Source organism: Lottia gigantea, assembly GCF_000327385.1.
Source record: "Lottia gigantea unplaced genomic scaffold LOTGIsca_5, whole genome shotgun sequence".
NCBI classification, from domain to species: Eukaryota; Metazoa; Mollusca; class Gastropoda; family Lottiidae; genus Lottia; species Lottia gigantea.
This window is the reverse complement of record NW_008709715.1, coordinates 2307033-2318385: the sequence shown is the minus strand read 5'-3', so window position 1 is coordinate 2318385 and position 11353 is coordinate 2307033. Positions and strand designations below refer to the sequence as shown.

At 32.9% G+C, this 11353-nt stretch overlaps 3 protein-coding genes across 3 annotated transcripts; 1 reads left to right on the top strand and 2 right to left on the bottom strand.

The window, feature by feature from the left end:
- Positions 1–1743: 1743 nt before the first annotated feature.
- On the bottom strand, positions 1744–3721 carry LOTGIDRAFT_229003 (hypothetical protein). The gene is made up of 4 exons (XM_009061871.1): positions 3552–3721; positions 3209–3256; positions 2763–2873; positions 1744–2195 (listed from the first exon to the last, which is right to left on the bottom strand). Exons 1-4 carry the CDS (start codon positions 3645–3647, stop codon positions 2082–2084), a joined length of 369 nt encoding a protein of 122 aa, XP_009060119.1. The 5' UTR covers positions 3648–3721; the 3' UTR covers positions 1744–2081.
- Positions 3722–5045: 1324 nt separating this feature from the next.
- On the top strand, positions 5046–6692 carry LOTGIDRAFT_154152 (hypothetical protein; the record flags this gene model as incomplete). The annotated part of the gene is made up of 4 exons (XM_009061870.1): positions 5046–5112; positions 5669–5838; positions 6066–6092; positions 6459–6692. 4 exons carry the CDS (start codon positions 5046–5048, stop codon positions 6690–6692), a joined length of 498 nt encoding a protein of 165 aa, XP_009060118.1.
- A 986-nt stretch (positions 6693–7678) lies between these two features.
- On the bottom strand, positions 7679–10342 carry LOTGIDRAFT_229002 (hypothetical protein). The gene is made up of 3 exons (XM_009061869.1): positions 10101–10342; positions 8248–8441; positions 7679–7941 (listed from the first exon to the last, which is right to left on the bottom strand). Exons 1-3 carry the CDS (start codon positions 10195–10197, stop codon positions 7792–7794), a joined length of 441 nt encoding a protein of 146 aa, XP_009060117.1. The 5' UTR covers positions 10198–10342; the 3' UTR covers positions 7679–7791.
- Positions 10343–11353: the final 1011 nt, after the last annotated feature.

The window sequence follows — 11353 nt, the reverse complement described above, 5'->3', positions numbered from 1 at the left end:
ATCGCAGAAACATTAGAGAACATCTCTCCCCCCTTTTGTGAAAGCTCCCCCCCCCCCCCCTCTTTCCTCCCTCTTTTTCTCACTTTCTTTTTTTTTTCTTTTTTTTCAGGTCTTCGAGTTTTCCAACAGATAACAGATAATCTAACCAAACCAAACCAAACCAACGACTACCATTCGACTACCAATCAACAAGAAATACCATGATCAGAACGAGTTTGGAAGAATGAAGGAGACCGAGTAACTCACGCCACACCATCCAGGGCCGAGTTTCACCGCCATGTCATTCGACCCGACCAGATCTAACGAAGAATCAACAACCAAACCAACAACACCGAATCATCCAATTTGATCCAATCCAACTACCAACTACTACGACTACCAACAAATACCTAGTTTGCGATGTCAGCATCCGCTGGAAGCGAACGTTAACTTGTCATCTACCAACCAACCAACTACATTAGTAGTCCATCTTAATACAGGTTTTTGTACAATTCTGTAAACATCAATTTAGTTGAGATAGTAAGTGATAATTGTGATAATTTGATATGTAAAGTTATGTTATAATATTATCCATTTGTATCATAGCAATTCATATGAGAAGTAAATTCTGTAAACCAGATATTTTTCGTAACATATATTGAAATAATCTAAATGGTAAAATATCTAGAATATTCACGATATCTAGAATATTCACGACATATAGAATATACAGGTATCTAGAGTATCTGCAACGTCTAGAATTTCTGTTATATTAAGAATATTCAAGATATAAATAATCTAGAATATGCAACATATGTAGAATATTCACGATATATAGAATATACAGATATCTAGAGTATCTGCAACGTCTAGAATTTCTGTTATATTAAGAATATTCAAGATATAAATAATCTAGAATATGCAACATATGTAGAATATTCACGATATATAGAATATACAGATATCTAGAGTATCTGCAACGTCTAGAATTTCTGTGATATTAAGAATATTCAAGATATAAATAATCTAGAATATCCAGGATATCTAGAATATGAAACATACGTAGATTATTCACGATATCTACAATATCCACGATATAAATACAATATTCGCAATTACTAAAATATCCACCATGTCTAGAATATTTACAATATCTGGAGTATCCACGATTTCTAGAATACTTACAATGTATAGAATATCCACAAAATAAATAGTATATTCGCAATATCTTGATATCTATTTTATTCACGATATCTAGAATATCCACGATGTCCAGCTTTTTATGCACGATCTTAAGAATATTTACGATATCTAGAAAATTTTTGATATCTAGAACATTCAAGAAATATTAGAGATCTCAAAAATGTAAGTTATGAAAATAAATAATTAAAGTTTAAGAATATTCAAGATGTTTCATATTATATAGTCTGGATAAGAGTGTAACGGAAGAAAAGATTTGTCCGTAGTGAGAATATTGGCCTTAAAACCCAGTTCAACAAACTATTATCATTATGAAAATGTGATGACTAGAACAGTTAAGATATGAACATTCTATTATCATTATCATTATCCTTAGCAATATGGCTATCTTACACACCTTGAGTGACTAATAACACACTATAAACATCCCTTTCCACAGTTTGATTGACACATAATGTACAGGTTAATCCATGGCTGGATTAAGTGGATTATATAGATTACCTCCCCTTCTGACCACATTCCGTCCTTTATCTTAATTATGTAATATCCAACTTGATATATCATAATGGGGGAGACAAATTTATTCATAAAGGGTGAAAAAGAACAGTAAATCTTCATGATATCAAATATACTTTAAATCATATTATATTAGGACTTCGCTTTGGCCTATATTTTATCTATCTACCTTTTTAAAAAATAAATCCGAAAAAATTTAAACTTTTGTTTGATCAAAATAGAAAAATAGATCAATAGAATAGATCAATAGAAAATAGATAATTAAATGAAAATAGTAACAATATTTAACCATTGCGAGTAAAAGTAAATGTGGATACAACTAGAATATATTCAACAAATAAATACATAGATACAACTATATACAAAACACATTGGAAAACCATGCGCTATCTAAATATAAGGACATTTGTAAATATTGCTTCTAAAATAATAAATAAACCCATCAGATATACAAACCACGTCTTTTCTTTTGGTACGTCATCTCTTCGAATGAAAATTATCTGAAAAAGAGGCATAATGTAAAAATGACAATGCAGACAATATTGTTAGTATGGGACAGATGATGATACTATAACAGACAGTATTGTTAGTTACAGATGAAGTTATTGTTTAACAGAGAGTATTGTTAGTAATAGATAGATGATGACATTACAGACAATATTGTTAGTATGGGATGGATGATGATATAACAGACTGTGTTAGTAACATATGATGATATACATGTAACAAAGAGTATTGTTAGTAATGCATAGATGATGATATAACAGACAGCATTGTTAGTAATAGACAGATAATGATATTTAAGGCCGCATTGGTAGTAACAGATAGATCATATATAGTCGACGATATAACAAAAGTGTTAGTAACTGATAGATGATGATAAAGCATACAATATTCTTAGTGTTAGACAGAAAGTACTGTTAGTAATAGATAAAGTATTGTTAGTTATAGATAAAGTACTGTTAGTTATAGATACAGTATTTTCAATTTCACTCAGATCAAGATATAAATATTTCCATATATGGCCTCATTGGCCTGTATGTATGAAGTTCCAGAATTCAACATACCATTATGATCAATATTATCATCAAACCAATTAAACTAGAGCCCATCAAGAAATATAACGATGCATAGCCACCAAGTTCTATACCTCTATATATACTTAATGACGTAGTCACCTAAAAATATAATATATATAAATATGAAAATATATTATTGGATATGAATGAACTTGCCTAATAATTCAATAGTTCTTTTTTTTCATATAGGCCTACATGTACCTGTGTTCCATTTTATTTTTTATTGCAAATAATTGTACTGTTCTATATTTGTATGATGTCCACAAAGGGATTATATACACAATAAAATCTTATCTTATCTTATCTTTCTCTGTCTATCTCAACTCAAACTATAAAAATGTATCATTCAAATCAATAAGGATATCAACAAGTCATTATTGAGAAGAAAAAAAATAATTTCATATAAATTTTATTTAACAAGATATTTCACTTACTAAAGCCATTATTATTACAGTAGCAACAAACAGAACCTGGATTCCTTTCTAGAATAAATATAATATAAAGCATGCTGTCAGAGATTGTTACTCTCGATTGGGAGGCGATAATTTCCCACTCACATACGTTATGATTACTCTTGGATGCTCCTCAGAGTTTGCCCTTCTAAGTTTGTGTCAACATGTACATGCGTTTGACTGTCGCCTTTAATTTCACGACAAGCTTTCTAAATATATCTATTATATACAAAGGCATACACATACTCAAAGTATGCAATGCTAGCGTTATTATTATATTGGTTACTATAAAGACGTGTTAAACTAAAAGTAGGGTAATACTTACAGAACGCGGAGATTGTGAACTGTCATGGTATAAAGGACCGGAAGAAGTAGTTCCCCCTGCTCCATCCCCCAATATAGGTGTTGTATCAGAAGGCATGGCCGTATCTCGTCCAAATCACTTTATCTCATAACATGTCGACATAAACTTGTGATGTCTGCTTCATATCAAAATATATATCATCTCTCTCTATTGGTTATATCAAATTAGTCACCCAATTAAAACTGATGTTATCTTTTAGATTTATCATAGGGCCTACAGAAAGTCATCACATGAGAAAACATGGCGGACTTCTATTCAGGGCAGGCCTCAACTACGACTGCAACATCCACTGATAAATCGGCGATTTATCATGATGTCTCGCCGCATATTGTATGTATTTTTTGACTTGTTTTTTAATCTTAACACTCTTGGTAACAATTATGCAATGCAGAAAGTCTTTCTCGTTAATTTTTAAATTAGGGTTGGTAGTAAATCCCAACCACCAAATAGGCCTAAACGGAAGTTAACAATTGCAAGAGAAAGGGTATGATATTGAATTTGAAGTAATGTTTTCCGATGTCAATATCATCGCAGCAAGAAAACAGGATATTTATTTGTTTCCTTGTTTTTTTTATAGTAGCCATGTTATCTAGTATGATTGATATTATTGTTTATTTTACCAAATACAAAAGTTTCGACCCGGACTAGAATGCTTGATCCATAATATTAGCTTGTTCATTTCACACTTCCGGTTGGATCTGTCGGTATAGATAGTCGGTAAACCCATTAGGTTACCCGTTTCAAACCGGAAGTGTTCAATTAATGTACAACATTATTCATTCATAAAGCCAGAATATTAACTTTGTTTCGGCCAATCTATTTGTACATTGATTAAGAGAATAAGGGGGCAACAACCTCGACCACCGCCACCAACCGTGGTTCACAATTAATAATTTTACATATTTCAGGTATTCATGGTTCGCTTTATAAATGTTGGAATGATATTACTTATTATTGTAAGTAGTGAAAGAGGTGTATTTAGGTGGTAATTTTTTGGGCAATGCCCAATGTCCCCGTGGGGTCATACAAGATATTTCACTTCAAAAATCGTTTATATGTATTCTCCGGCTTACAACATTGAAAAATTATCCCCGACCCCTCACCATGATCTGTACCCTCTAAAATCCGCAAAGGTACGCCGGGCGCTTGTATGAACATTTATACAATGAAATCCCATAGTAACGCCACTGCACATTTAAAGCCATATTCATCATTTTATTATCCAGACATCATTTCAGCATCTCGCATGACATTTCAAAATATAGGCAGAATATTGCACAGATCAATTACGAAAGTTTCTTGTAGTTAATTTTAAATCAATGTTTGGTCGATTCGAAAATATTTGAGTTTCAACAGTAAAAACCCATTATTTTATATTAAAAGAGTAATATATCGGAAATCCAACTAATTTAATGGAAATTCAATATAAAGTAATTGTCTTTTATCTAGATTGGAATGGTGCTGTCAATTGTACAAGCATCAGAAGATACATCGTATTATTTATTGACAGCTAATTTAGGAAGTGAGTTACCAACTTTTTAATTTCGTGACACTGACTTAATCTTATAATACTGCAAATTATTTCATTGCCCTTTTCTATTCGACTTGCTGTCCACGATCCGACGAAATTGTTATTCGTCTCTCGTTCTAAATAATGTCATATTCAACCAATCAAATGCTCAGTTGATTACCCGTGTTTAGTATTGGTTAGCATTAGAGGGACAGGTGTGCCATTTTTGGAGGTTGATTTGAGTCTTGAATATATGTATATAGTCTTCAGAATTACTAGAATTGTACGAAAATTGCATAATTCCTTTAAAAATACTTAAAACTAGCCATTATGCCATTTTTGAGCTATTGGACGGAAATTCCAGTAAACCTGATTGAAGGAAGAATTTTGTCAAATCAAGGAAGACAAGAGTCATGCAGAAAACAGCACGGAATAAAACAGCTGGACCTACATTCTTATATAAACGTATCAATACATACTTTTTATTGAAAACCCCTGTCGCTGTTATATAATAAGACATTTAAAGCTTTAATGGGAGTTTAATTACATTTCAAGAAATATTTTTCAGTTAGCAGTATTATCGGAATAGTAGTGGTAAGTTGTACATTCCAATTTTTCTCAATGAATTTACATGGAGAGTCATTTTCACATTGTACTGTACATGAGCAGCGTCTTCTTCACTATGTCAAACTATTAAGAACTCGTCGTATGCCTTGGCTTCACAAGCCACAGAAAATGGTAAATGCAGCGATTTGATTAGATTATATGCTAGAAAACACATTCAGAAGCCTGGAAAGAAAGGCCGTCAACACTAAACTATAATGCTGAGTTATTGGACGTATGATTTCATTAAGAAAAGGACAGTTAGTTGAAGTTTCATCCACAGGCCAAGCAATATAACTGACTGGACTGATAGTAACATGAACTGTTGGTTTTAATACTTTCATTATTCTCTGTATTTTTAGAATTGGTGGTATCGTGGAGGAGATTTGGTAAGTAAATTATTCAACAAAATCTACAATAATCTGATTGAATTGTAGTAACAAGAGACCATCCCTTCTGAGGCTATTCCTCACCTGATTGCTTAATTTACCGTTAATTAGTTCCAGTAATACAAGAAGAACAGATTAAAACGTCATTTGGCTGCAGTGACGGAGCCAGATTAATGTTCGAGGGGGGGGGGGGGGGGGTTGTATATGAGATTGCCCTAAAAAAAAACCCCCCCCCCCCCCCTTTGGCTCCGACACTGGCGTGTCATTAGTGTTCAGTGAGTGTACATGGGATATTTTGTCCCAAACTCCATTATTGGCGTTATAGGTTTATTGATATCACAATTTAATGCTATTTTGTACCTTCAGGCAGTTGATAAGTACTGGTTCATCATAGTGGTTGCATTAGTTCTGAGTTTTCAGTCCATTATGACAGATATATTTGTGTTTCATGGCAAACAGCCAGTCGAGGCAATAACGACAACTCTGTCACCGGGAAATAGAACCACACCTATAACAATGGTGACCATTAGGAACAATACAAATAAAACTCTTATAAATAATCTCATGACAACACCTACTGTGGTTTATTATCTTCATTAATTAAAACTCGTACAGCTTGAAAGTTCAAGTGAAGACAATTACAGAATAATTTATAAATGACGTTCTTTTGGTGATAATATATTTCACGGAACCTTTCAAAAAGTTGTGTTCTTTGGCATACTATTTTTAGTCACCTTTTTTTGTTATATGATATTCATTTGTTTGTTAACTTAATATTTTTTGTCTATTTTCTATTGTTTTATGTTTGAATTGATAGAAACCAAAACAAAGGTTCATTATAGTACGTTCAGGGTGTCCCCCTTTCACTCATATTTAACAGAATCTTGAAATTGAGATGAAAACACAATTTAGTTTTGTAGCCTGGTAGTAGCCCAAAATTCTTGTGAGAATGTAAAAGGGTTCCACCGAATTTGCAAGGATGATTGGCGACCCGCTGACACAAAATCATCATTTACTTACACACTGCCTTATAGTAATGAGTTACTTGTCTATCAGTCGCGTTTCTATTACCAGCTCTAGATCTTAAATCTGGATTCTGTCAAATTAGTTGAAACAATTTATCATTAGTTGATTCAAGGTGATGTCAACGAATCTTATTCCAAGATACAAAACGTACTGGTAAACCCAGAGGTAGGCCTATGCCATTGTAGTTCGGTGTTTTATGATATGATGATATGACTCCAGATGCGTTACTTTCTAATTGTTTACGACAATTACATTAGTATTACATTCATATACTACTGCAACAAAACCACCATGTGGCTAATAAACGTGGTACAAGTTTTGGTAGGTGATGATGGCACTGTGAACTGAAAGAATGATAGCTGAATCAAGGTTTAACAGAGCAAAACTTAAAAGCACGGTCCTACTTTAACAACGCAAAATCGAATTAAATACTATAAAAAAAATAAATCAATTTATTTGAACCCTTATTCCAAAAGAACAATATGTTCACGGTCACGTTCGATATCAGGAAACTTCAGAAAGAAAAGCTCTCAAGATAAAGATTTAAATAAAAATATTATGATGGTTAATTTCTTTTTATTTCGAAACAGATCAAGAAAATATATAAAAGAAGAGTCGATATTGAGTTCCTGGCGTATTTAGAATCGTACTCCAAAAAATAAAAAAAATAGGTTCAAGAATCATTCCTCCAGGGAAAATTAGTTCCTTCTGGGTCTGTGGTAATCTTTGCTCTCCCAAGTTCTGTTATAACTTTTCCAGTTTTGCTGTCCAACAACAATAGAGTAGGTATGCCGCTCACTCCATATTTCTCTGAAAGTTGTTCCTGAAATAAAAAATTATTTCGGGTAAATTAGGAACTGTAACAGATAGACGGTGTGTTATGAAGTCGTGTGAAGCTCTGGTGACCTTGCAGAAGTCATCATTATTCCAATCGATCCAACTGTAAATAAGTACGGATAATCCAGGAAAGATCAATGTCGAGGACCAGTTGGTAGACGGTACCCATGAACTTAAATAGTCATTTCTTTCTTTCTGTAATTTCGTAAAGTTCCTTGGTGGTATATAAATCATCAACCAAATTAGAAGCAAAATAGTAAACATGATAAAAACAGAAAGTATAGATTCTCACCGATTTGGGGCCGAACGGAAGTGATAACCATGGCATAGTTTTCATATATTCTTCATATGATTCTTCATCTCTGTCCGATGAAATAAAAACTATTTCAAATTTTTTGCCTTTGCTCTTTATCTTATCATAAAATTTGATCAAAGTTGGAGTAAACATACGACATGGTGGACACCAGTGACCGGAATAGTACAATCCTGAAATAACATACAGATAATAAATGGCGTTCTAGAATCTGAATTTTATGGACTTTTTAGCAGGACCTTTTAGCACGAAAGTCGTTACTTTTCGGAGTAGCCATTGACATCAAAGATGATATCAATTTGATTAATTGAATATACAGTTTAAAATATATGATAATTATAATCTAAAGAATACAATAGTGTACTTGTATCTCTAAATATCCCTATGTCGTGCAGTGTATGCGTACTCTTCTAGACACCTGATGTCACTTTTCATCATAAAATACTTCCTCATTTATGATTGACATACTTCCTCACATGCTACGTGTTCAAAAGTGAATTATAGGTCGGAGCAATGACGTCAATAAATGTATTGGTTTTATTTGTTTCAAGCGTTTTGTTATCTGTAGTTTTTTATAACATTCGGAATGAAAATGGTTTGTACCATAGGCTATATCGTTTCATTAACTAATTGCATGAGATTGATAACGAATATGTCAACACCTACTAGGGCTTTATCTGATTGCAAGCAGGTGTATCAATCGTTCCAGGTATGGCTAAAAAAATTCATAAAGGATTTAAAGCTATTGCAGTCAAGATAGACGACGAATTTTACCTGTATTTTTCTTTGTTTTCGGGTTGCTGCCCGAAAAAATGATAATTGCACTCCCTCCCTACTCACCCGTCTCCTACACGTTTATGACTTGGAATGACAGTTTTGTCGAGATGATAATCATAGAATGTATATTTGTCAGTCGTACGGCCTTAATACATTTGAGGATTTTCTCTAGAGAAACCACTAAGAGAAGCATAAATAGAAAATATAATTGTGGTTTTCAATGTAAAGATCTTGAAAAAGGAAATCCTGCTTTCTTTACAATAAAATTCTATACTACGAGCTAATTAATAGATTAACATTCTATTAGCACAGGAAATAGTGACTATTCAACTATGTTAATACCATACTAATATTCTCTTCTTAATAATGTCTTAATAATAACATTTTAAAGGGATGTAATCGTAAAATATTCTTAACTTCAGATGCCCGTATACATATCACTTACATTCGTCCTAATAAATAAAGATAATTAATCACATGGTTAAGTGGCTCAGCCTTTCGCCACTTCAGCTAACTGAAATGTTCACATTGAAAAACTGCCACAATTGGGCGGCTGTACCCCTTTAAATTTCAAAATGCATGTTATACGAACAGATTTGTTTGACCCTAGACTCAGAAACGGGAATTTTTTTAGCTGTGCTAAAAAGTAGTATTGTTCACGGCTCGCCGTCGCAATTTAAGCCTTCAAAAATGTGCTTACATGCAATAAAATATATCGGTTTCTTTAGATACTACGTCAAAATTCCGGTATCTTTCACTCTCACGGTGACATAGGGCCTATATACAGAGTTTTAATATTAGGAAAGATTGGCCTACATGAACATAATAATTCTTGCGTTGAATATAAAATATTAGGAGCATAAACAAATATTTAAAGAAAATATTTTTCTATCATTATTTGAAATAAACTATAATGAAATTTGCTGAGATCAGATCGGAGTAGGATTACATATAATATGTTAAATTATTCATGCAAAACTGTGGCTATTTTTCCATGTGACCACTTACTAGTGACCATATTACTGAGACAATCAGATTTATTTTAATGCACTCACCTAAAACTACATCTTCACTACTTAAATCTTTTACATTAACTTGTTGTCCTTGGTTGTTCAGAACACTATCACCTAATATTTCCACTAACTCTGACATTGTATCAGATATTAAACGGACTGTGAAAGTTAACTGCAGTAACCCTTTCAGGAATAAACAATAAACGTCAATTACGGTACTGGAACTGTTCCTTGGAAATATTACCAGGATTATGATCAATAATATTGAAATGACACGATTCGTCTATATAACGATCTTAATGCATTGTTCATCGTTAAATATATCTATTCACAGTTTCCCTCTCGGATGTAAATAATGTCAATAACAATGTATCTTTATTACACCCATTAATAAGTAGTTACACGAAACAGACGATAGTTCGGCATATTCAGAAAAAAAAGTCCAGAATGAAATGCTTTACTTATCTGCCGTCTTTTGGAGCATATTTAGCTCCGATTGTGTATCTGAATTGACGAGTAAAGGATTTTTTGGGGTTGAAATATCCGGAGGTGTCAAAACCGGTATTCATGATACGATGGCCTACCGTATGCAAATCTTTTGGACGAATAAAACATCTTAAATTGAGGTTAGCAAATAAACAAGAAATCTAACTAGGTGATACCCATAAGATAGCGATGGAATATTCTTTATCTTGCTGGTAGTTTATTTCTACAAATCAAGGCTTTCAACGTTGCAACAAATCAAATGCAACTGCTAAAATACTGGATCTCAACTGATCTAATTTCCGAAGAAATTGATGCCAAGGCTCCCTGTAGATAATCTCTTCATGGTTGCCTCCCTTGATCTACTAAGGTTCATACAACATAATATTATCTCCTTGAATTTTGAACTTAATTGTGGGACTTTGCTACGGCAAAGTCCCAGTTTGTTATCGAAATGTCAATTCTTTTTTTTTTTTTTTTTTTTTCGATTTTTACACACCTTCCTGAGCTTAGACTACAATAGTTGCAGCAACCTTTCAACGTTCACGAACCTTAGATATAGGCGACGATGTGCATAAATATATTTTGGATCTTTTTTGCAAAACCGGAAGTGCCACAGTTCAATATGTGCAAGAATAGATAATCGGCTCTAGAAGTCGTATTTTCCGGTCGATTTTCTTTGGGTTTGCATTTTTGGAATCTACTGTTAAAATCTGAAAGAATAGCCGTTTCAAAATTTCAAAATTCGAAAATTTGTCGCAGACATTTTTTTTGCCAAATTTTGCATTTTTTTCATTTTTTTTGCTTTTTGT

What these genes read in the sequence shown, in the direction of transcription:
- LOTGIDRAFT_229003 (XM_009061871.1), bottom strand. Translation starts at nt 3,647, where the DNA reads ATGCCTTCTGATACAACACCTATATTGGGGGATGGAGCAGGGGGAACT. An exon ending in GTTCACAATCTCCGCGTTCT is followed by an intron (nt 3,257 to 3,551) that starts GTAAGTATTACC and finishes TATTTATTCTAG; the next exon opens with AAAGGAATCCAGGTTCTGTT. An exon ending in TGATAATATTGATCATAATG is followed by an intron (nt 2,196 to 2,762) that starts GTATGTTGAATT and finishes CCTCTTTTTCAG; the next exon opens with ATAATTTTCATTCGAAGAGA.
- LOTGIDRAFT_229002 (XM_009061869.1), bottom strand. Translation starts at nt 10,197, where the DNA reads ATGTCAGAGTTAGTGGAAATATTAGGTGATAGTGTTCTGAACAACCAA. An exon ending in TAGTGAAGATGTAGTTTTAG is followed by an intron (nt 8,442 to 10,100) that starts GTGAGTGCATTA and finishes ATGTTATTTCAG; the next exon opens with GATTGTACTATTCCGGTCAC. An exon ending in TTCCGTTCGGCCCCAAATCG is followed by an intron (nt 7,942 to 8,247) that starts GTGAGAATCTAT and finishes TTTTTATTTCAG; the next exon opens with GAACAACTTTCAGAGAAATA.